The following is a 26,531-nucleotide window of genomic DNA, read 5'->3' on the forward strand; positions in this document are numbered from 1 at the left end:
TAGATTGAAAAGCCCATTATTAAAAATGTGTTCCCTATGTAGGTACTTATGAACTGATCAAGTTACCCCTTAACGTTCTTTGTAAAGCTAGATAGACTGAGTCTATCACCATAAGCATGTTTTCTAATCCTTTAATCATTCTTATGACTCGTCTCTGTTCCCTCTCCAGTTTAACATCTTTCTGGAATTGTGGACACCAGAACTGGACACATAGTATTCCAGCAGTGGTTGCAGCAGTGCTACATGCAAAAATAAAATAACTTCTCCATCCCTACTCAAGAATCCCCTGTTTATGCATTCCAGGATTGCATTAGCCCTTTTGGCCACAGCATGGCACTGGGAGCTCACGTTTAGCTCATTATCCACCATGACCCTCAGATTTTTTTCAGTCAGTACTTCTCAGGATAGATGTAGCTATGGCCTACATACTTTGTTACTAGGTATATACATTTACATTTAGCCACATTAAAATGCAAGTTGTTTGCTTGAATCCAGTTTACCAAGCAATCTAGATCACTCTGAATCAAAGACCTGCACTCTTCATTATTTACCACTCCCCCAATCTTCATGTCATCTGCAAACTTTATCAATAATGATTTTATGTTCTCTTCCAGGTCATATACAAAAATGTTAAATAGCATAGGGCAAGAACCAATCCCTGTGGCTCCCCACTAGAAACATACCCGATGACCATTTCCCATTTACAATTACATATTGAGACCTATCAGTTAGACAGCTTTTAGTCCATTTAATGAGCCCCTATTGTTCTAGTTCTTTAATTAAAATGTTGTATGATAGCACTCTAGCAGTTCAAAGGAAAGGTATTACAATGTGAGCCAGCTAGAATGCAAGATTAGATGAGAATGATGGTATAAAAGGTAGATCATGCCAAACCAACCTGATCTCCTTCTTTGAGAAGGTAACAGATCTTTTAGACAAAGGAAATGCAGTGGATCTAATTTACCCAATTTCAGTAAGGCATCTGATACGGTTCCACATGGGGAATTATTAGCTAAATTGGAAAAGATGGGGATCAATATGAAAATTGAAAGGTGAATAAGGAACTGGTTAAAGGGGGGGACTACAACGGGTCGTACTGAAAGGTGAACTGTCAGGCTGGAGGGAGGTTACTAGTGGAGTTCCACAGGGATTGGTTTTGGGACCAATCTTATTTAATCTTTTTATTACTGACCTTGGCACAAAAAGTGGGAATGTGCTAATAAAGTTTGCGGATGACACAAAGCTGGGAGGTATTGCCAATACAGAGAAGGACCGGGATATTATACAGGAAGATCTGGATGACCTGGTAAACTGGAGTAATAGTAATAGGATGAAATTTAATAGTGAAAAGTGCAAGATCATGCATTTAGGGATTAATAACAAGAATTTTTGTTATAACCTGGGGATGCATCATTTGGAAGTAACAGAGGAGGAGAAGGATCTCGGAGTATTGGTTGATCACAGGATGACTATGAGCCGCCAATGTGATATGGTCGTGAAAAAAGCTAATGCGGTCTTGGGATGCATCAGGTGAGATGTCCAGTAGAGATAAGGAGGTGTTAGTACCGTTATAAAAGGCACTGGTGAGACCTCATCTGAAATACTGTGTGCAGTTCTGGTCTCCCATGTTTAAGACGGATGAATTCAAACTGGAACAAGTACAGAGAAGGGCTACTAGGATGATCCAACGAATGGAAAAACTGTCTTATGAAAGGAGACTCAAAGAGCGTGGCTTGTTTAGCTTAACCAAAAGAAGGCTGAGGAGAGATATGATTGCTCTCTATAAATATATCAGAGGGATAAATACCAGGGAGGGAGAGGAATTACTTAAGCTCAATACCAATGTGGACACAAGAACAAATGGATATAAACTGGCCATCAGGAAGTTTAGACTTGAAATTAGACAAAGGTTTCTAACCATCAGAGGAGTGAAGTTCTGGAACAGCCTTCCAAGGGGAGCAGTAGGGGTAAAAGATATATCTAGCTTCAAGACTAAGCTTGATAAATTTATGGAGGGGATGGTATGATGGGATAGCCTAATTTTGGCAATTAATTGATCTTTGACTATTAGCGGTAAACTCATATGCCCAATGGCCCAATAGGATCTGAGTTACTATAGAGAATTCTTTCCTGGGTGTCTGGCTGGTAAGTCTTGCCCACATGCTCAGGGTTTAGCTGATCGCCATATTTGGGGTCGGGAAGGAATTTTCCTCCAGAGCAGATTGGCAGAGGCCTTGGGGGTTTTTCGCCTTCCTCTGCAGCATGGGGCATGGGTCACTTGCTGGAGGATTCTCTGCACCTTGAAGTCTTTAAATCATGATTTGAGGACTTCAATAGCTCAGACATAGGTTAGGGGTTTGATACAGGAGTGGGTGGGTGAGTTTCTGTGGCCTGCATTGTGCAGGAGGTCAGACTAGACGATCATAATGGTCCCTTCTGACCTTAAAGTCTATGATTCTACCCATAATACCAGAGGTAGGCCAAGAGTCTCTACTTTCATTTGGCATTTGCCTGGATCTTATCAGGGGTGAGCAGAAGAGAGTGACAGTACCTGTTTCCCCTCCCTTGCTTTTTGGTCCTTAGCTACTGTGGCCAGGACAGTTGCGGCTTGTTCTCCTCCCATCACTGAGATGCGAGCGTTTGGCCACATATAAAGAAATCTTGGACTGAAAAAATACAACATTAAACAAACTTAAAACAAAACACAAAGATCAGCTTTTTACCAGAGAATTAAAAATACACTGTTGAGGTGAACAATTCTGTTATGTGTATTGATAGGGTTTATTTTAGAAGTGTAAATTAATGTAGACCAATACTCCATTGTTTGTAACATCATGTTATAGGGTTTGAAAAATATGCTCCATTGTTTCCAATTTTAAAGGCTCTAGTATTTCCATTTCTTAAACATTTCTCTTTCATCCCCCACCCCGAAAACAAACAAGAAAGCACACAAGACAGAACAAATAAACCTCTCACATGACTCTTTACTTTAGTTAACAACTGCAGCTTCAATAGAACCAGAGGCATTGATGCCATCAAAAACACTATTTGAATAGTGTGAACAGAGACTAAAAAACTAACAAACAAATATTTTGGGCGGATCCTATAAACATTCCTCATACGAACATACCCCCTGCAGCCAATGGGGCTTTCACACAAATAAGCACTACTTGTATGAATAAGGGTTACAGGGCCCAGCCCACTATGTTTGCTGTGGGATGCACAAAAAACAGCAACCATTTTTCATTTTTTAGCAATAGAGAAATAGTTTTGTTTTGTTTTTTAAAAGTTAGCTATTTATCTTCCCGAGAATTTCCTCCACCACAAAATTTTAAGACTAGTTAAGTTATGAGCCTAACAATCTCCACAAGGTCCTACAGCTATTATTTACTTCTGGTCGCACCCACTGTGTGCAAGCTGCTTTCTAAACAAAGGCAGCACAATTTCTGTCAGGGTTAAAATTAATTTTTGGGTAATGGGATTTGAAAGTCATATGAAACCTTTACTTCCTATTATAATCAGGAGTGATGCTTACCTATATGCCCTTCCACACATACCATAGTTTCCAGCACCATAGGATCCTCCAATAATTACTGTTATTTTAGGTACACTGGCACAGGCTACAGCAGTTACCATCTTGGCTCCATCCTTTGCTATTCCTCCAGCTTCATAATCTCTACCAACCATGAAACCTAATACATTTTAAGATGAACAAGATCTTTCAGTTGCTAAATACTAGCTATGCATCACTCACTCAAACAAAACCATATTATTATAAATCATTGATGGGAATGGGCCTATATGTTCAGACAGGCTTGTTTCTGACAATTGAGAGATACAGATAATATACACATAGATGCTGCCTCAATGCCTGAACCTGAATGACCAGCAACAAAGCCTATTAGTCAGGTTTACTCACCTGTGATGTTCTGCAAAAACACAATGGGAATATTTCTTTGGCAACATAATTGAATAAAATGAGTTCCCTGCAAACAGAGTAAAGGTAAATTGTTAAGAGATGAATGAGTGAAGCAATATCTACAGTCACTCTGTTTGATGTTATTGTCACTCTACTTCCAATGGACTTTTTGCCATAGGCTTCAAGTGGGAACAAGGCCAGGCCCTGCTTTGTTCCCTTCATCATAGGGGACACACTGGGGGCAGGACCCTCTTCCCACTAAAGTCAATAGCAAAACTTCCACTGACTTCAATGGAAACAGGAGCCTGTGAATAACGTGTAGGTTCAAAGATAAAGTAACAACTAATACTGTATAATGGAAAATAAACAGATAAAAACCGCAGTTATGAGTGAAACCTCATTTTTACATTCCTTCCAGTGAAATCTACCCAAATCCTCAGTGCCTTACCTTTCTTATTCTTCCAAACTACTGCAGTATTCGATTTCTCCATCATTTCCATGGAGCACAGAGGAAATTCTGTCTTTATTCTCTCTCTTCCTCCCTCTCCTCATTTCCTAACTAAGGGCTATTTTACCTAATGAAGAAATGGCAGCAGATTCCTCTGCAATCAGTTACACTCTGGTAATTGCTGCCATTAGAGGTGGGGTTAATTTAAAGAACAGATGTAGCAAATAGAAGGTAACAAAATTAAGGCTTCAGAGTAGCAGCCGTGTTACTGCATTTAGCCGTATGGAGTGGAAATCCATCAACTTCATACAATTAAGGCTATGTCTACAGTAGGACTTTTGTCAGTAAAACTTTTGTCAGTCAGGGGTGTGAAAAAAAACCCCACACCCCTGACTGACATAAGTTCTGGTGTGAACAGCGCTGTGTCATAGAGCAGGAGCGCAACTGCAGCGGTACAACTGTGCTGCTGTAAGGTCTGTACTGCCTAAGGCAACAAGAACAATGCTGCTGTATAGAAAGCCATTAACAGCCTGAGTCACTGCTCCTTGTAGTTCCAGGGAGGCAGGGCAGCCTGAGGAAAGACTCCAGGATAACCTCAGCAGCAAAGGCAGTTTGGGGCTGCACTCAAGAATTTGAGAAACTACGAAACTTTTTCTTAATTTTATTGGCTTTGTCCATTAAATGTTTTGTTTTGCACATTAAACAACTGTACCTAAACCATCTTTGGCAAACCTACCCACAGTCACGCAGCCTTTGGAAATTTTTCCATCCCCATCCGCCCCACTCTAGCACTTCCAAAGGCCTGGTTGTTGCGGGGTGTGTGATGCAGGGTTCAGGTACAAAAACATTTTATTGTATTATGTTTGGAGGAATCCCATACAATTGATTGAACTTGAATGCTGACTGAAATGCTGACTGACTTGGAGAGCAGGTCAGGAGGACAAAGAACCCCACTAGCTAATTGAGCATGGCCAAGATCAGTGAGGCAAGGCAAAAAGCAGAGTATTTACAAAGCATCAGAGTAGTGAGATAGTCCACAAGATTATTTATGCCTGTGAGTCATTGCCAAGGATATTTTAGGCTTCATATTTCAGCCTATTACATATGGTTAGTTTTATCACATGTGAAGATAAAAAGAGCATGTTTTACATTCTTAGGTAAACCATGAAAAAATAACAAACAAGCTGAAATGGCTTTGCCACATTTTTTGGGGGGGAGGGGAAATCCTTAATTCTGTAACACAAAATCTATTCTGTGAGATAACAGTAAAAAATAACCTGAAAGGGCACGAAGCAGGTGGTCGTACTGATACTGAAAAATGTAAATTTGACACAAATGAAAGACTTGGCTTTTCAGTCAATATTACATATTGTTCCTTCATTTAAAAACCTTATTTATCCTCTGCTGATAGAGTTTAAATTAATAACCATTCTTTCAGACTATAAACCCCTGAGAGGTGCACCATAGCAAGTGAAAAAACCCTGACCTGTTCACAATACTCAAATAACCCCTAGTTGCTAGCAAAGAGGGGAAAACTGATAATACACATAGAAGCACTCAAAAGACTAGTGATCACTTTGGGGAAAAGCCACAGTAGGCAAGGTCTGCCATTTTTAATAGGTCTGTATAGTTTTGGAACTGTTACTAATAGTGTGTGCTTTCTTCGTTACATTATCAGGTTATGGCCATTACAGAAGATAAATCGTATGTTGTACAGACTAAGCTAAAAGTTAGATAAGGGTCTCATTTATAAAAAAAAAATAGAGCAGAGCAACAGTTCTGCTATAGTTAAGGTTAAGACCAGCTTTCTGTTTGCAGTTTGACTGTTCTAAATGCTCTAATCTGTATAGTTAATCAGATTGCCTTGAAATTTGGTGTGCCTCATGGAGAAGCAGGGTACAGATAGTGATCCAAATTTGGGGCCATTTGAACAAGGGGTTCCCAGGATACTGCCCCTAGAGGGAAAAAAACAGCTTTTCTTAAAGTTGACATGTTCTGGCAACATTTTTTGCTCACATACAGAGACCAAACCAGGGTTCAGATCATCACATCAGGATCTCAGATGCTTGAAGGTTACCCCAACAGAGTGCATGGCACCCACCTTCCCTTTGGGGGAAATCAAATTAAAACATTTTTTGAAACAGAGTTTGCTTCTCCAGTTAGGCACTTTAAGGGCTTGTCTTCACATATAGCACTACAGCTGCACCACTGTGGGGCTTTTGTGAAGACTTTACTGCACCAACAAAAGAACTTCTCTCATCAGCCTAATTAATCCACCTCCCTGAAAGACAGTAGCTATGTCAGCGGGAGAAGGCCTCCAGTTGACATAGTGCTGTCTACATGGGGGGGTTAGGTGGGTATAACTATGTTGCTCAAGGGTGTGGATTTTTCACACCCTTGAGTGGTGTAGTTATACTGACATAGGTCTGTAGTGTAGACCTGGCCTAAGGCTTATGCACTCCATGGATTACACTAAGAATATACAGAGTGAAGTGCTAACTGTCCATAAAACTATCTCTATGTCACAGGACCAGGATGGCTTCAAGGACACATTATGGTTACCAATTCTGAGCAACACTCTAGTCACTGTGAGCTCAAATCCAACCTAGGGCAGAAATTTGAAGTAAAAAGAGAAAAAAAAGGAGGCATATTGCTCCAATCTGCCTCTGTCAAAGGGGAATTTTTATTCTGGGGGAAAGTCCCTCTCCCTACCTTGCTATGTGAGCTGGGATCTGAGGGTTCCTCTCCTCTCCCCTCGCCCCCCCCCCCCATTGGTCTCTGAGCCCAGCTCTCTGTCCCCATGGGTGCACCAGGATCAGGGGAAGGGTGTAACTTTCCTTTCCTGCTCCCCTCCCCATGTGAGTATGGTTCTGGAGGGCCCCTGCCTTTCTGGGGGTGTGAGCCCCTCTCCCTATACCTCCCCCAGGTGAGCCAGGATCTGGGGAAGTCCTGCGTCTGGATGGGGAGCTTAGAACAGGCATGCTTGGGTCATGCACCAAGAACAAACTGCTGAGACTGGCTGAGGAGTGAGGAGTAAGAATGGGTATCAGAAACTCTCCAGCACTTGGTGCAGGAGAGCACTCATTGACATGAAAGGAGCAGTTCACGTGTCTCAGAGCTATTGTTTCAGGCTGTACTAATCTCCATTAGGTATTCTCTTTCATCTGACAACATCTCATTGAGACAAATGGGCCACTGAACACCTCTGAAGCTGCTATGCAGCTGATGGATGCATAGAGGCTCTCCCTTATAGTCTCCTCCTAATTTCATACAATATTATAATGGAGCACCAACTCGGCCCTCACTATGGTTGGGAAGTCCTTCTTGTTAAAAGGATTACTCTTCTTAATGCTCTAAAATACATGTGCTTACACAGATTGTCTTAAAATTTGCTATGCCTCATGGTACTGTAGGGTTAGCAAATCCACATGTGGGGTCATTGAGCAAGGTGTTCCCAAAATACAGTCACAAGGGGAAAGAAACAGTATTTCATTGAGTTCACAGATTCTAGCACCTCTGAAGTTTGAAACACACCCTGGGCAGAAACCTGAGAATGAACTATGAACAATTGTGAAAAATCTGCCTCTGTCCAGAGGGAGGGGGTGGGGTGTGTGGGAGGGGGTGGGGTGTGTGTGTTGGTATTTTTGTTTGGGGAGGGGTTTAGAAATGTAATCTGAATACAGCAGATATTCAGAAGATGGTGCAACTATTTTTAAAAGAAAACAAAATACACATGCGAATGTTCACGAGGAAGGGAGATTTCAAAGTAGCAGCCGTGTTAGTCTGTATCCGCAAAAAGAAGAACAGGAGGACTTGTGGCACCTTAGAGACTAACAAATTTATTAGAGCATAAGCTTTCGTGGACTATAGCCCACTTCTTCGGATGCATATATAGATATTTCTCAGTAGCTATTGCCAGCTCCAGACGGCAGAATAGAGGTTGCATGGACATTTATTTTCCCGGTTTTCAGAAGTCTGAATTGTGCTGAATTTGATGTTCTGGAAGGTCACCGGTTACTGGGCAACCGTAACTCTGTGTTAATTAAGTTTTCTGCCATTTAACAGGAGAATATGAGTTGGACAGGTCTGATTACAGAAGTGGCTGAGAGTTACCACCAAGTTTCATGGGAGGACGCTGAACACTATCATTCCATTGTTCAGAACATGTACTCTATTTGGAGATTGGATTTTGATAAACTACTCTTATAGTGCCAGATATGATGGCATAAATAATAAGGAGAAAGAGAGAAAAAGTACTCCCTTGCTTTCTTGTTGATAGGAAAGCTTTTGCAATACTAATCACCAGAGAATACTGAAGGTATAAAAGGGTAATGAGGTCTTTACAAGCTGCAGAGAGCTGTAGAAAACAAATGTCACCAGAAAATGGTCTTATTTATTGCAATCCTTAAAGTTCAAAGTATTCTCCATTACACGCAGCTCAACTTTGTGCCTTGTTTCATGACACCTATGAGCCAAGCAAAATCTTTTCCCTTCTTCAACTTTTTCCAAAAAGCTCTCTTTCCCCCAGTCTTCCTGCACAACTTCCTCACCAGTTCTGTGAGGATTTCACCAAAAGAGACCAGGATATAGGATAACTATTGCACTTCTTCAAGGCAAAATAGAAATTCAGTTTGGCCTTATTACTGGTTTATTTAAAGAATCCAGAATCCCATATTTAAGTAAGACAGAACTTGGCCAATAGTCACCTTTTCACCTAAAGAGCCTCTCTGTTCCCTGATCCTTCTGTAAAAGCACTGACATATTCAGAACATTGTATTGGAGTAACACTTTTGTTTTTAAAAAAAGGAGCAAAAATACACTGTACCGAGGTTGTAAAGAAGATATAAGGATGTATATCAGGGATTGACAGCCTTTGGCACGCGCTCCGCCAAGGTAAGCACCCTGGCGGGCCGGGCCGGATTGTTTACCTGCCACATCCACAGGTTCGGCCGATCACGGCTCCCACTGGCTGCGGTTCGCCATCCCAGGCCAATGGGGGCTACGGGAAGCGGCCCGGGGCAAGGGATGTGCTGGCTGCCGCTTCCTGCTGCCCCCATTGGCCTGGAGCGGTGAACCGCAGCCAGTGGGAGCCGTGATCGGCCGTACCTGCGGACGCGGCAGGTAAACAAACCAGCCCGGCCCACCAGGGTGCTTACCCTGGTGGGCCGCATGCCAAAGGTTGCCGATCCGTGATGTACATTATATATTTATTTTATTAGTTAGTTTATTTCAGGAGTTACCAAGGAGAAGTATGAAAAGCAAACCTATGGTAAGCCAACAAATTGGATACCAGAATGAGAAATAAGAGTACACTAGAAATTTTGACTGGGACTAAATTATTGCCAATCACTACAAAAATTATGATTTACTGTAACATTTCAATTTTAAAGGGTTAGAATTTCATCTAACAATTACTTTTTAAAGCATTTGTATTGATTTTCCTATAACAGCTGGAGGTTTTAGAATTTATTACTTCAACTGTGTCATATCCATACAGCTTTGATTGCTCTTCCTGTAACTATACTTTCCTCTTACCATGTCTACCTCTTATCTAAAACAGTTATGGTAACACCATCTTTTATAAAATAAAGTCAATTACTTTTAAAGTCTATCAAGGAATTTTGGTCATTTCATGTTCACATCAGATACTCACACAGACAAGTCCATCAGTTATTACAAAAAAAGACCATTTTTCCTCTTGGAAATTCTGGTTCAATAGTTGAATTCTCAGTAACAATGTTCAATTAAAATTTGAAAAGAGGCTCAATAACACATTAAACTTGCCTTCTTTGCTGACTCAGAGAAGAGAACTCCATTGTTTCCAATAATTCCTACTGGGTAACCAAATAGTCTAGCAAATCCTGAACAGGGAAAAAAGAACAACAACAAAAAGTTACAAATTTTCAGGTACATTGATTTCACTATAAAAAATGCAGAGCTAATACTATTTCCTTGATGCAGTGATGTGTCTCTTGAGGAAAGAATTTTTTTTATTATTAAATAATTTTAAAGCTCAGCACAATGGGTGAGCCAAACAAAATGATTCCACCTGTAAAACTGGGAGAAATATTTACATAATAATTTAAAATATATATATATGTTTTAAATACCTGTGATTAACGTATCCCCATATAAGGCTTTGAATTCATCAAATTTACTTCCATCTACAATTCTAGCAATGACCTTGAGGGGGGGAAAAAAGAGGAAAATTAGGCTCCCCTCCTTATTTTAGTTTGCACTAAAATTTGTTTAGAAAGACAGAGTGCACTTTGACATTTAACTTGTCATCATGTATTCAAGGGATTTTGAAATAACCATTTCATTTTGATGGCAGGCAAAAGTTAGGCTGGGGGAAAAGAACCCTTTTACCTTATAAGTTATGCTTTACCTCTATTTTCATGAAAAGAGGGTCTATTTTAAAGGAGATTTAAAGCTTGAGAACATCAGGTCCCAAACTTTACACACCTTCTAAACTGAATTTTAAGTAAGTTCTTCTGTTTACTCCCACGTCAGACAGAAAAACTGTTTTTTCCAGGCATATTAATCACAAATGGATACACTCACTATATATTTCAAAGATAGAAAAAGCTACATACATGCATTTGCCAGTCTCTTTAGAGGTACATGCATATGAAGCTTTGCTTATGTTTGGGACCTGTCATACAACAATGGATGATCAGTTTTAAAATTACCAAGATTCGGTTTTGTGACTAATCATATGAGCATAACCAGCAAGACACATGACAAAAGAAATGTCAACTTTAAAGAATAGGAAACTGGGGTATTAAAGTACTTCAGTGTCCCCGTAATGAAAGTGAGACTTCATGTCTCCTGGAAAAGTATTTAAAGGAGGTTTCAAGCCACGACACTTAAATACAGACCAAATACTGGTCTTGCAGGCAAAGTTTGAGTAAATAGGCTTTGCACATGGGACCTTATGCAGGAGGACTTGGAGAGAATGCAGTCCTCCCCAACCCATAAACAGTGTGTAAACTGATTGTGCAGCTGTTACTGAGGCCTTAGGGTCCTCTAAGAGCATGTTGTGATCAGTAGATATGCAAAGTAGTACTACATATTGTGGAGCAGCACTCTGCAGGGTGAGACCCCTTTGTGTGGCTGGGAGAGCTGAACTATTTCTGTTATGTTTGAGGCCTCCAGAATCCTTAAATCAGGACAGAATCCTTTATATTTAGCTCTACAGAATTAGCAAAAAAAGAAAGCTAAAATACTGTATTCGAGCAGTGGCCACGTGGTATAGAAGATCTGCAAACATATTAGTTAACTGTAGTCTTGGCAACCTTTTTAAAATACTATTAAACTCTAACCTTTGTTAATGCTTTTTTCAACAGAATAATAGAAAAGGGTTACATTTTTAACAATGCATTGACATTTTACTGGGCTTACCAAAACAAGAACATTTAAAACATTAGAAAGCCCAATACTGTATTCTGAAGACAGATGTTGAGGAATAAATGAAGCATGCCTTCCTGCAAGGAAACTGAGTGTAAAAAGTATTTTGTGTGTGTCTTTTGCAGCTACATTTTTATCTATACCTCTTTGACATCAAAGTTTCTTTTAAGCTGATCCCCAACTATTCCATATAATTCATCAGCAGGATATAAAGGCTCTTCTGATGGTTCCACTGTCACCTGCAGCAATTTAATAAAGCTATTAAAATGACAAAGAAATTATTTCACACCATAATAAGCCAAAACAGCCTAGTGAATTTCCCAACTACCCTGTTCATAGCTACCCTTTCACCACTCATGCTCAAATCACTCTACTCGCTTCCCACCTTGTTTTGCGTCAAGTCCAAACCTCTTACACTGAAGGGTCTGAACAGCATCAGTCCTCACTTTCTTTCTCTCCCTAACTCCTACTACTGCACACCTCACCTCTGCCCATGCTCCACACTGACAATTCCTCCCACTTTACCAAAACTTTTGCATCTTTCTCTCATTTGCATATCTGTACCCTTGTCCCCAACTAGATACCAGGGTGACTGGCACACTATAAACAGGAAAATATTTTTTCCAGGCCATTACTTATGTTTATATACCCTCTCCTCCTTCAGGCAGTGTACTCTGTCTCCTCAATCTGACCCTCTGACTTAAGCCAATTCCTCCACTCAGGGGTGAAAGTAACTTAAAGGATTTAACGGTACTCCGGAGTCCTTGGGAGGGGACGGGGCCTCAACCGGAAGAGGCATGGCCTCTACCGGAAGAGGCGGGGCCTTTAAATCCCTGGGAGCTTTAAATCAGGATTTAAAGAGCCCAGGGCTAGGGCTGTGGTAGCAGCAGCTGGGAGCCCCAGGCCCTTTAAATCACCCCAGAGCTACCAGCTGCAGAGGCTGGGAGCCCCGGGGCTGATTTAAAGGACCCGGGGCTCCAGCTTTCGCTACTGCAGCGGAGCCCCGGGCACTTTAAATCACCATTGGAGGAAGCTCCCGGCAGCCGCTGCTACCCCAGGACCCCAGCCTCTGGCGGAGCTTTAAAGGGCCCGGGGCTCTGCTGCAGTAGCAGCAGCTGGGAGCCCCTGGCCCTTTAAATCACCCCAGAGCCCCGCCGCGCTATCCCAGGGCTCCGGCAGTGGGGCTCGAGTGGCGATTTAAAGGGCCCCGGAGGGTAGCGGCAGTGGGATCCCCGGGCCCTTTAAATCACCACCCGAGCCCTGCTGCTGGAGCCCCGGGGTAACAGAGGCAGCCAGGGTCTTGGGCGGTGATTTAAAGGGCCCAGGGCTCTGGCTGCCGCTACAGCCCTGGGCCCTTTAAATTGTCCCCGGAGCCCTGCTGCCGGAGCCCTGGGGAGGCGGCGGTGGGGCTCCGGCAGCAAGTTAAAGGGCCCAGGGTGGTAGTGGCTACTGGAGCCCCAGACCCTTTAAATTGTCCCCGGAGTCCTACTGCCAGAGCTCTGGGGAGGCAGTGGTGGGGCTCTGGCGGCTATTTTAAGGGCCGGGGCGGTAGCGGCTGCTGCAGCCCCGGACCCTTTAAATAGCCGCCGGAACCCTGCCGCTGCTACTCCAGGGCTCCGGAGACAATTTAAAGGGCACGGGGCAGTAGCTGCGGCAGGAGCCCCAGGCCCTTTAAATCGCTGCCAGGGGAAGCCTATCCGCCCCGTATGGTGCACCAGCTCTTGCCGGTACACCGTACCGGGGCGTGCCGACTTACTTTCACCTCTGCCTCCACTACAAGCCATCCACCCTTTACATCAAACCTACCCCATTATTTTAAAATCAACAAGACACATGATGAACCTGAATTATTAATGATTTGACTACACCCCTTCCCGCTCCACTTCCTTTGTTCTAAAACCCAGATTCAAGGAGGTATTTCAGCATGTACCTGGTTTAAGCATGAGGAGAGGTCCCATTGAAGTCAATGGGACTGACTGCTCATATGCTTAAAATTAAGTACGTTGTGGAATTGGGCTTACCTTAATTTAGAGTATATTTCTGAAACAGTTACCCCAAACCCCTGCTTACGCTTGCATGCAGTCCCACCAGTTTCACTGGGACTGCATATAGAAGCACAGACTTGCAAGATTAGACCTTTAGACAGATAGCTCTTTGGGATAGGAACTGTGTCTTTTTTCAATGTCAAAAATGTATTTAATGTCAGACATACCAATGCACTATACAAATAATAAGGAAAAACTAGATAAACATGGTGGGTAAGATAACATCTCTTATTTTGAGCTACACAGAACTCTTCTCCAGTTCTGTGTTATTCAAAAGCTTCTCTCACCAACAGAAGTTGGTCCAATAAAAGACATTACCTCACCCAACATGTCTCACTAATATCCTGGGCCCAGCACAGCTATAACACAGCAAAAAAAGTTAAAATTATACATTTTAATTTAGAAAATGCATTATGTTCAAAAAATGCAAATATATACTTACATCTACTTTCTTTTGGTAATTTAAACTCCTCACAACTTTCCTAGCTAGATGAAGTGCATGATTGTCATCCAAAGCATAGTGATCAGTTACACCAGACTTTCTGCACAGATGTAAATATAAATAAATATAAATATATATATAAATAAATATAAATATATATGTAATATACACCACACATACACACAAAAACTGATAAAAATGAGAGTTTTTAAAATACTTTGGCCAAGATTTAAAAAATTAGATGCCTAAAATGAGGCTCCCAAATCCATATTTAGGAACTTAACTTAACATACAGTTTCAATTTTTTTTACTTTTGTAAAGAGACCACAAAGGTGGCAGACATCATATTTGCACTCCTCTTTTCTTATACATTTTTGCACCATCCATGTAGTTCCTTACATGGATTTAAAATACGAAGTGTTTCAATATTTAAAATAAAATCTAGTTTGAGCAGCCCAACACTTATGAGTAAGTGAACAATACATGTTGAAGAATGAAGAACTATTAGGGAAGAAAAATTTCAATACTAAACTTCTAAAATATGAGTTAAAATAGTGAATGAAAATAACTGAAATTATGGGGGAAATTTGACAGTGATTTTAAAATATTATTAATTGCCTTAATAATAACACTTTAATCACCAATAAACTGAAGTACAAAAAGAGCTTATTTATTCATTGTATTATAAAGGAATGCTTAAATTTTGCTTTTTTTTTTTTCCATTCTGAGAACATGAAAGTATATAGTTATTTCAATTTTGATGGTATAGACTCTTAAAAAATGTTCCTTTTATCACTGGCCATTTTGATTTAGTGTACAATAAGGTACAGTTGACCATAAAGGAAAGAATCCTAGAAGGTATAAGATGTATGACCTTTTCCATGATTTAATAACCTAATAACGTAAAACACAGAATGCACAATAGAAATATACCTATAATATGCATGTTATTGCAGTTGATATATAATAACAAAAACTTTATTCCAACATATGATAGACTCATTCTATTGTAAGTATGGCAGTGTGGGTGTCATACAAGTTCTTATAATACTACCAATTCCATAACCTCAAAAATGCCAAAATAAAAAATACCAAGTCTTAAATAAAAAACAAATTTTGAATAGCCGATGATAAAGTATTACCAGTAAAATACAACACCATAGAGTCTGGGGATCTGAGGTCAAACATGGTACCTAGAGACTTCCTAGAGTTTCTTTAGTTATTGAACAGGGACACCATTTTCAGTACAATTTCCACTACTATCATTGGATGGGGGCTATGGGCATTAAATGTGTACATTGAAATTACTGGATTGGTAAATTATGGCAGTGGGTTGTCTTCCTCTGAAAAAATGGTTACTCACCTTCTCGTAACTGTTGTTCTTCGAGATGTGTTGTCCATTTCAATCAAGTGTGTGTGTGCACATGTGCCTGGTAGCCGGAAGATTTTTCCCATAGTAGCCTCTGTCGGGTCAGGCTGGGTGCCCCCTGGAGTCGCGCCTTTATAGCGCTCAGTATAGATCCTCTGACAGAGGGGTAGGATGGTGGGTATTGGAATGGACATGAACAATACATCTCTAAGAACAATAGTTACGAGAAGGCGAGTAACAGTTTTTTCTTCTTCAAGTGCTTGTTCATGTCCATTCCAATTAGGTGACTCACAAGCCCGAGTTCAGGAGGTGGGGTCGGAGCCGTCCACTGACTGGAGCACTGCTCTTCCAAAGTCTGCATCGTCTGTGGCCTGCTGGGTGATCGCATAGTGTGTGGTGAAAGTATATATGGAGGACCACATTGCTGCTCTGCAGATTTCCTGGGTGCCAGGAGCGCCGTTGAAGAGTCTTGAGCCCTGATGGAGTGCGCAGTGATTGGAGGAGCGGGCACCTTCACCGGGTTGTAGCACTCACGGATGCAGGACATGATCCATAATGAGATAAGTTGAGAGGAGACAGGAAGACCTTTCATTCTGTCCACCACTGCAACAAATAACTAGACCGTCTTTCAGAATGGCTTAATTCTCTCGATGTAGAAGGTTAGCGCTCTGCGGACATCTAATGAGTGAAGCTTTTCCCCTGCTGCTGGAGTGTGGCTTAGTTAGAACAGTGGTTCCCAAACTGGGGTTCTTGAACCCCTGGGGGTTCACGAAATGTTACAGGGGGTTCTTGGGAAAAAATTCCCTAATGGCGGACAGAGCTGTCAATAGGGAGCACAGGGCCTGGAGCCCCTGGACTTCCAAGAGCTAACCAGATCAAAGCAAGCATATCTATCACACTGAGGAGATTTAAAACTTCAAGACTCCTTATAAGAAATGGAAAGGGAGGTGGATATTTTTTGCTGTATTTAAAAGTAAATAGGCAGCTAGTCTGCTCCCTGCCATCAGCACCCAATGGATCCCGTGACTCTCGGGGATCCTGTGCAGGAGCAGACACGGACGGTGCCGTGCTTGGTCATGGGGCTGTCGGCACCGAACTTGGTGCCGGTGTCAGCGTTGGCAGTGCCTCTGGTGGCGTTGTCAGTACCGGGGTCGCTGTTGGTACTGCTGGTGGCACTGGAGCCACTGTCGAGGCCAGTACTGATGTTGGCGCCGAAGCCACGGCTGGTGCTGAAGTCGGCAATGGTGCTGCAGCCAATGGTGTTGACGTCGGTGGCAGTGGTTCGGTGGCAGTGGTTCAGTGGCTGGTCGCTCAGCCGGTGGGATAAAGATGGCCGAAGCCACCGAAATCGCCACTGAGCGGGACCCTTGGCTTCTTCCCTGGCTCTGGTGAAAGGCCCAGGGAGTCCAGAAGGGCCACTGAGAGGGGTTCTGCCACTGCAGTGGCTCCGGCGCCGGGTAAGCCCGTCTGTCCCACTGTGACCTGGACCTCCTGCCCCTGCTCTTATCAGAATGGTAGGTATCTGACTCCAACCCCAAGGTCTCCGAAAATGAAGACCACAGAGGAGCATCCAGAGGTGTTGGTGCCGGAGGGTGCCATGGAGGAGGAGAGCGCCGGGACATTATCACCGGCTTCCCTCTTGATTACACCTGGGGTCGGAGCCACCTCTGTGCTAGGGGGCGAGAACAGCGCTGTGAGATGCAGCAACTCTTGAGCCACTTCGAAAGCCTCCAGTGTCAAGGGGAGCAACAGTTGCTTGGCAGTAGAGTCCGGCGATCGCAATGGGCCCAGACTCAATTGCCTCGCCTCGGCAGGAGTCAATGCGGCCCTGCCCGGGGATCTAGTGCTGTGGCCCAACTGGGGTCTCACAGCCATTCGCTCCTTAGACTTAGCTGTGGGAGAACGCTCTCCCTCCGGTGGCTTCTTCTTCTGTGGCACTGGCAACTGAAACTGGTGCCTGGCCGACTGGCCGTGGGAAGAGCCGTGCCGGTCTCAGGAGTCATCCTTTTTTGGCACCGGTTCCCGGGATGACAGTGGCGGGGCACTCCGCGCCAATGTGCTGTGTGGGGGGTCTCCCGACCCAGGGTTTGAGTGGGGGCGAAGAGCTGCCTCCATTAGGAGAACCTTAACCTGCTGTTCCCCTTCTTTAATAGTTCTGGGAGGGAACTGGCAGTAGATCCTACACTGGTCCTTTTGGTGACCTTACCTTAGGCACCTTAGACAAGAAGTGTGGGGGTCACTCTTTGGCATGCGCTTAGCGCAGACCTCACAGGTTTTGAAACCCGGGGACCACGGCATACCCCAGTTGCGGGGAGTCAGAAGGGGGGGAACCCCCAACTAACTTTAAACTACTATACAACGAACTACAGAGAACTATACACAAAAAAACGGAGATAAAGGCACTTGCTAAGCAAGGGCTATGGGACATTCCAGCTGACCGTCACTGGCGGTAAGAAGGGACTGAAGGGGTGGCGGGTTGGCAGGGCTCTATATTGAGCACCATGAAGGCATGACTCCAGGGGTGCCCAGGCCGACCCGACAGAGGCTGCTATGGGAAAAATCTTCCGGCTACCGTGCATGCGCACACACCTGATTGGAATGGACATGAACAAGCACTCGAAGAAGAATTAGTTACTGGTCATTGCTGGACTAGGATACTAAACTAGATGGACCAACCTGCTACAGAAAATCTTTTGATCAGTTCATTTTTAGCCCCATTAAAAACTAAAAGGGGTGTGTGGAAAATGACAAGCCCCAGGGGGATTTGTTTGTTTTACCGGCAGTGAAGATCAGCACCTCCAAGATCCTCCGCTGATACTTCCTCACCAGTTGCCGCTTTAACCTATAATATATAAACAGTAGAATCAGGGAAAGAGTTTGCACTTACTTCACATGAATGTTTAGAAAAGTTTAGTAATAAAAAGAGTTCCTCTCCAAATGTTTCTTCACTAATTAGACTCAGTCATGTTTCTGCAATATTTTCCCACTGTAGTATTTATAATGTGCTAAGATGATCTTTTTTAAATTACCCACATTTCATGAAATTCATACCTTCATTATTCAGCATTTACACTTAAGTTCTATAGCCACAAAGCTCTTTCCTATACTAATGTGTGTGGGTATATGTGTTACCTGACCATTATTTTTTAGATTGAAACCATCACCTAATGCATACCTTATAAAAGTTATTACTCATCAATAGATTATTAGTGTAAACCATTTTTAATCTAGCTACAGGTATTCTGCTCTTTTTCACAATAAGTTAATGTCAAATGAGATGCTCTGCTGTATCCATAAATGTTCAAAGTGAGAACCACAAATGTCAGGCTTGCCCTCAGTTCCTGGAAGATACCAATGCCAAAATTAAATAATTCCTTTTTCAAATGGAATGTCACTAAACAAACCATTTCCCTACTTGCACATGGTACTAGTTTATATATTTTCTAATTCAAAATCTACTCTAATATTCAGTTATTTTCTTGACATACTCTTCTACAGATTTCAAATGTTTAATTTAGTTATTCTTTTATTAACCTTAAAACAATCTGAATCCACCTATGCATTATTGAGTCTTGTCTCACACCCACAAAATAATTTAACAAGAAACCTTTTCTAAAAAGAGCACCTTTATAAAAGAAAACTATCTGAATTAAGTGTGATCTTCCTAAAAATAACTAGAAGGTGTGAAGTAACCTATTACATGAGGAAGATTGTGGTGATGTTGGAGATGGACATCTGCCTAGTTCATAAAATGTTTGATAGAATATGTAACTGAAGTTTCACTGGCAGCACACCAACCTCTGACACCTCATTGGACAAAGAGATAGAGTGTAGGAAGATACTTTCAGTGAGAACAGGAAGATACCTACCAGTTATGAATCTGAAAAGTGGCTTTATTGGTACACAGACTGAGATTATGACAAGAATCTGTACATTGCCAGATGACTGACAAGAAATCTGTTATGTGATGGATGGATTTCTTACAGTGCAATGTGCAGGCAATTGATGACTTATCTTTCCAAGAAGTGTTGTCCTTGGGCCCCATGGTCAGGCTATCTTGTAAAAACACTAGATTGTCCTTTGTTTCAGATGACTTTGCTTTGACGTGTGTTCCTTTTAACACCCACCTAAACCTCAAGTGATATATAGACATCATCTGTGAATTTCCTCTGAGATGCTAGGAGGACGTTAATCACCTTCTTAGAATGCGACACTCTATTTCTTTCCTTTCAGCTTCCCAGCTGATGAGTTAGGCAGCACTGGATTTTGGTTCAGGAAAAATCCCTGTATCATATTTGGGGTGCAATTTAGACCAGTAAGGGGTTGTGTCAGCACCTGCTCTGCAACCTGGGGTGCCTCACAATGCTTTACTGCTGTAGCTCTCAACCTGAGCTCCTCACAAATAGCCAAACAGCATGCAGGTCATACCCTGAGTGTCTGCATATAGCTGCAGCCTGCCAGCAACACGGACCTCAGCAGCCTTGGTTACTACCTGCAGGGTGACCCATCATACGCCCAGTCCTGAATTGTCCCCCAAAATGTGTCTTCTGCACTGTCCAGCCCCTTCCTGGACAGTCCTGATATTATAGGTCCATTGCTCCTGTAAGGGAACAATATCCAACAGTTTGCTACTTTAAAGGGAATGACCCAAACAATCCAGTTTTGCATTCAAACTGAATTCGTTTGATTAAAGAATAAAACAAGTTTATTTAACTACAAAGAGATAGATTTTAAGTGACTACAAGTACAAGGCATTAAAGTCAGAAATGATTACAAGATAAAATGCTTTCTAGTGCTAAAACTTAAACTAGACTTTGTTCAAGATCAAATCCTTACCACATGCTCTCAGCAACAGGGCTGAACAAATTTCAGGGCAGGATCTCTCCCAAAGTCAAATGGCTACTTCCTTTGCCTTCTTAGGTGAGAAAGAAAGAGAGAAAGAGATAGCAAGAGATACCTTGAGGTGGTTTTGCCCCTCACTTTATAGTCCAGGCACCCTTTGAAATGCATTTTCCTGAGGGTTACATCTAAGTAAAGTTCATTCCTGCTCTGAGGTTGGAGTCATGGAGTCTCATGGTGAAAGAGGTTCTATGCTGTTTGCTAAAATATAGATCGATCTGTTACTGTACCCTTTCTTTGTCAAAAAATGGTCACTTGACAGGTGACTATCCATCAACTTTGATGACTCCTGATTAGAGCCCTCAGCGTGTCCTTTCTCTCTGAGAAACAGGTTTATCCATTATGGAAACTACATTTCAGTCATAATTTCATCTTATGTTCATAACTTTACATATAATGTTGCTACATACATGTCACCATATTACTAACCAGTGAGTTATTACTTTTCAAGTGATACCTCACAAGGCACATTTTGTACAAAGATTATTACAATAATGTTCAGGGTGTGAATACAGGGTGCATTCGTTCACACTTTGTTACACACTGTGTTTTGTGTGTGTCCATAGGCTTCCAATCTGGCCTGTGATGCACAAAGGCTAGATGGTCTCGATTGCATTCCCTCAGTTCTGTGTGTGTCTTGCTGAGCCAGCCTGACTTTCCTTCTTTGCAGACTACTAAGAGACAGAGTGAGAGTTTCTGCCCAGAACATGAACAAGGCTAGTACTATAAGCAGTTGTGAATGTTTTCTGTCTTCTTGCAGTTATATACACATCACATTTCTGGAGAATCATCTACTAGAAATAGAGTAGTCAATTGTCAACAATCACATGAGACATTATACTCCATGTCTCCTTCTATTATACCTTCCCAAAGACATATAGGAGTCACAATATGTTCCCCTATATGGATTCTAGTATCTGTGCTGATGAACAGGCTTCTTTGGATTTGACATCAGATAATGCTAAATATTAAGAATGATTTCACCAAGAGATTCTAGTATTGGATCTGGACCAAGATCTTTATATACTGATTTGCTGTAATTGTGGTCTGGAAGCAAAGCAAGAATTGTGCCAGGTATTGAGACATGAGACCAACTATCCCAGGAATGGATTTTATCTTCAGAGAGATGTGCTAATGTTTGGCAAATCAGACACCATCTTCTTCTCTTTCTCTTCTTAAACAAAGATGGTCATGGACAACAACTGAGATGCTGGAGTTTTATGAAGGCTGTAATTGGTCCCTCCACTTGTTCATTCAAAGCCATGTTTTTGAAGGTTTTTAAGTGATGACTGCTGGGCTCTACATAATGTGATGAGAAGGTTGTCAGATAAGGTTAGACTTTCACTTGAAGGGAGGGATCATATGACATTTGTGAATAAACCATGTAGAATTTATGAGTCCAGAAAAGGAGTGTTCTGTATTGAAAATAGTTTCTGGGCGACTCTCCCCAATCATATTTTCAGTAGCTCTCCAGGAGGCTTATTTTCATGTTCTGAAGTTTTGGGAAGATAATACCCAATATTTCTACATGGAATATTGACCGTCTTATGGACTTGTTGAGGGACCTGAGAGCTAAAATGGGCTGCATGACATTGTTTCTCTTTGTACTACATAGAATCTTTTGCCCTTACCAAAATACCAGTCTCTCCATAGAACGTGTTGTATTTTTCCAGTGTAAGAAACTGTGATCATTGCACCCTTCATCTTCTGATGCTACAAAGGTCTTGTTGATAGTATTTGTTTATTTTAACTTACCTTGAGTAAAGGATAATCTTGTCACTGGGAGAATGAGTGAGTTCTATCAAATATCCTTCCCTGACAATCTCAAGCACTCATTTTCTGAGGTCAATCACCCACAGAGGAAGGCGTGCCCTGAAGCTCCCTTCATGGAGTGCAAGATCTGCCAATATTTGGGAAACCCAAAATCCAGAGTGACTTTTAAAGGTGCCTCAGTGACTTTTATCTCTATCCTCTCCAAAGAGCTTACCAACAAAATATTTGGAAGTATACTGGATGGTAGCCTGCAATTCCAGTTCCCTCAAGTGGACCTATAGTTACTCCCAAGCCATGTCTTTGGAAGTTTTGAATGTACAGAAAGTCAGTCAGGTAAAGCAACAGTCCTGAAAAAGTTGCTAGGAAAATCTTGTTTAAAGGAGATTTTATGGAGTAGGGCTTTTGTTTGTTTGCTTGGAGTGGGGAGATTGGATGTTAGTGCATGCTCACAATGGCCTCCAGGTGAGCACAGAGCTGCATAGAGACTGCAGTCATTACTCTCATGGCTAAGGCTCCTGTATCCAGCTTTAACCTAATTGCTGATCTTAGTCTCTGTTGCTTTTGCAGGAATACTCCCTTGGCTGATCTGACTATGCCCTTTACTGTTATGAGACAGAAGCAGGTTTAATATTAGGTACAAGTAGATCTTGATAGGGAATTCCCACTCCACCTTAATGACACCCTCATAAACCAGTTGAAGAATTGCACAGATCTTTTTCAATTTTGCAGGGTTTTACTGTTATTTCATTTTCTAAAAACATAAGCACCTGTGAAGTTAGATTCCCATTTGTGCTTAATTCTGGGAAGCTTAGCTGAGAGTCTGAAGTATCTCATCGAAAGCCCCAGCTTTACAAAGTTCTCCTCTTTAGAGGATCTAAAGGGCAGAATCTCGCAGGAGAGGTTTTCAGACTTTACGCTGCCCCTTTTGGGGGCAATTTCCTTCACCAGTCCCTGGGCCAAACCCTGAGGGAAGGGGCCCTGTGAGGGGAAGAGCATGTTACCAGGGAGATTGAAAAGAGAGCCTACAGACAAATATCTTGTACGTCTCCCTATAGAGAATAGTAGCCACTTTGGCCCAGATCCTCAAAGGTGTTTAGGCTCCTAACCTCTATTAATTTTAACAAGTTAGGAGCCTTAATACCTTTGAGGACCTGAGCCTTTATGGTCTTCTATAGGACCCCTGGAGTCTGGAAGGGGAAAGGAGGTAGGTCCATCTCCTAGGGAAGTAGATCTGAATCATTCAGCCCCATGCTCCCTACTGCTGGGTCTGTACTGACTGGGGACCATCCACACAGAATGAGAGGTGAGCCAGAGTCACTGGTGACAAATGACTCATCAGTATCAGAAAGGCCCCATCACGGCACTGGAGGCCTTGCAGGTAAAATGGTTTATGGGAAGGGGGGATGCTTATGACCTTCTCAACCATCTGATCACAGACCTTGCCAGTGCTGGCTGGGGGCAGGAATCTTTTACTCCCGGTTGCTCTGGGAGGACCTTGCCTTCCCCAAAATTCAGGAGGGCTCTGAAAATCAGATACCTGCCTCTATACCACTCTTTCTGGCGTGATCTCAGTAAAAGGACTTTCCCTGTAACCTGCTTGACTCTTGCCATGGACCTTGCTCAGTCTCTGGCTGGGAGCCTGGCTCCCTGCAGCCTGTCATTGACCTCACCCACATGCTGGCTGGGGGTTAGTATCTCTGTGGCCCGCTTGACCACCTCAGCATGTATCTTGCACACGCCAGCTGGGAGCAGGTTTCCCTACAACCCATTTACTCTTTGTGAATGGGAGGGGAGGAGAGGTGCTGTCCTTCAAACCCTTCTCAGAAAGCCAAAAGATACACATTTTTAGTTTAGCAGTTTTGAGGAGAACCACCTCAATGTCAAAGAAGAAACAGAGAGAATTAGTTAAAAGTATTTTACAAATCTTGTCAAAGGTCCGCTCCAAAGAGAGACTTATGTCTAAACTACGAAATTAGGTTAATTTAAGAGAAGTCGATTTTTTAGAAATCAATTTGATACAGACGATTGTGTGTGTCCCCACTAAGTCGGCGGAGTGCGTCCACAGTACCGAGGCTAGTGTCAACTTTTGGAGCATTGCACCGTGGTAGCTATCCCACAGTTCCCACAGTCGCCGCCGCCCACTGGAATTCTGGGTTGAGCTCCCAATGCCTGATGGGGCAAAAACACTGTTGCGGGTGGTTCTGGGTACATGTCGTCAGGCCTCCCTCCATGAAAGCAACGGCAAAAAATCATTTCTTGCCTTTTTTCCTGGGTTACCCGTGCAGACAACATACCACGGCAAGCATGGAGCCCACTCAGCTCACTGTCACCATACGTCTCCTGGGTGCTGCTGACAGACGCGGTACTGCATTGCTACACAGCAGCAGCTCCTTGCCTTTGCAAATTAGCAAAGACAGTTAGCAGCCGTATTGTACCATCTGCTGCTGTCTCCTGGTTGCTCCTGGCTGACCTCAGTGAGGTTGGTCGGGGGCGCCTGGACAAAAATGGGAATGACGCCAGGTCATTCTCTTCTTTAAGTTTCGCCTAATGGAGATTCAGGCCTGCCTGGAATATCATCCGAGCTGGAGACTTTTGCCTCAGGCTGCTCTCCCAGCTGGCAGCACCGCACGATCGCACCTACCCCAGCCTACCCCTTGCTCCCATGGCTCATGAAGCCTGGACAGTAGTAAGGAGCAGTTCAACTATAGCTGAGCAAGTGCAGAATGGTGGTAGAATGTGCCTTTGGACATTTAAAAGCTCGCTGGCGCTGTTTGCTGACTAGGCTGTTTGCGATTAGTTGCCTTTGTTGATTTTAATTCCCTGTAAGCCAACCCTGTAAGCCATGTCGTCAGTCGCCTCTCCCTCAGTGAGAGCAATGGCTGAGAATCATTTCGCGCCTTTTTTCCGCGCAGACACCACACCACGGCAAGCATGGAGCCCATTCAGATCGCCGTGGCAGTTATGAGCACTGTAAACACCACTCACGTTATCCTGCAGTATATGCAGCACCAGAACCTGCAAAAGGAGGCGAGGAGGCGATGGCAGCGCGGTGACGAGAGTGATGAGGACATGGACACAGAATTCTCTCAAAGCATGGGCCCTGGCAATTTGGACATCATGGTGGTAATGGGGAGGTTCGTGCCATGGAACACCAATTCTGGGCCCGGGAAACAAGCACAGACTGGTGGAACCGCATAGTGTTGCAGGTCTGGGATGATTCCCAGTGGCTACGAAACTTTCACATGCATAAGGGCACTTTCATGGAACTTTGTGACTTGCTTTCCCCTGCCCTGAAGCGCAAGAATACCAAGATGAGAGCAGCCCTCACAGTTCACAAGCGAGGGGCGATAGCCCTCTGGAAGCTTGCAATGCCAGACAGCTACCGGTCAGTCGGGAATCAATTTGGAGTGGGCAAATCTACTGTGGGGGCTGCTGTGATCCAAGTAGCCTACGCGATCACTGAGCTGCTGCTATCAAGGGTAGTGACTCTGGGAAATGTGCAGGTCATAGTGGATGGCTTTGCTGCAATGGGATTCCCTACCTATGGTGAGGCGATAGATGGAATGCATATTCCTATTTTGGAACCAGAACACCAAAGCAGCCAGTACATAAACCGAAAGGGGTACTTTTCAGTGGTGCTGCAAGCACTGGTGGATCACAAGGGATGTTTCACCAACATCAACGTGGGATGGACAGGAAAGGTACATGATGCTCACATCTTTAGGAACTCTGGTCTGTGTGCAGCAAGGGACTTACTTTCCAGACCAGAAAATAACCATTGGGGATGTTGAAATGCCTATAGTTATCCTTGGGGTCCCAGCCTACCCCTTAATGCCATGGCTCGTGAAGCCATACACAGGCACCCTGGACAGTAGTCAGAAGCTGTTCAACTATAGGCTGAGCAAGTGTAGAATGGTGGTAGAATGTGCATTTGGACGTTTAAAAGCATGTTGGCGCAGTTTACTGACTCGGTTAGACCTCAGCTAAACCAATATTCTCATCACTATTACTGCTTGCTGTGTGCTCCACAATATCTGTGAGAGTAAGGGGGAGAAGTTTATGGCGGGGTGGGAGGTTGAGGCAAATTGCCTGGCCGCTGATTACATGCAGCCAGACACCAGGGCGGTTAGAAGAGCACAACAGGGCATGCTGCTCATCAGAGAAACTTTGAAAACCAGTTTCATGACTGGCCAGGGGGCTACTGTGTGAAAGTTCTGTTTGTTTCT

The 26,531-nt window shown here is 43.1% G+C and overlaps 1 protein-coding gene across 2 annotated transcripts in view; it reads right to left on the bottom strand.

The window, feature by feature from the left end:
- MCCC2 (methylcrotonyl-CoA carboxylase subunit 2) overlaps nucleotides 1-26,531 on the bottom strand; it is a 78,070-nt gene that overhangs the window by 15,642 nt on the left and 35,897 nt on the right. For both annotated transcript variants that reach the window (XM_024104536.3, XM_042855906.2), the window contains exons 8-15: nucleotides 18,411-18,475; nucleotides 14,265-14,364; nucleotides 11,921-12,016; nucleotides 10,478-10,550; nucleotides 10,152-10,228; nucleotides 3,920-3,986; nucleotides 3,536-3,692; nucleotides 2,552-2,666 (exon numbers count right to left, since the gene is read on the bottom strand). In XM_024104536.3, the coding sequence (XP_023960304.1) occupies nucleotides 2,552-2,666; nucleotides 3,536-3,692; nucleotides 3,920-3,986; nucleotides 10,152-10,228; nucleotides 10,478-10,550; nucleotides 11,921-12,016; nucleotides 14,265-14,364; nucleotides 18,411-18,475 (750 nt within the window). The remainder of the gene's footprint in view (nucleotides 1-2,551; nucleotides 2,667-3,535; nucleotides 3,693-3,919; nucleotides 3,987-10,151; nucleotides 10,229-10,477; nucleotides 10,551-11,920; nucleotides 12,017-14,264; nucleotides 14,365-18,410; nucleotides 18,476-26,531) is intronic.

This window comes from Chrysemys picta, chromosome 6, assembly GCF_011386835.1.
Source record: "Chrysemys picta bellii isolate R12L10 chromosome 6, ASM1138683v2, whole genome shotgun sequence".
Lineage (NCBI taxonomy): Eukaryota > Metazoa > Chordata > Testudines > Emydidae > Chrysemys > Chrysemys picta.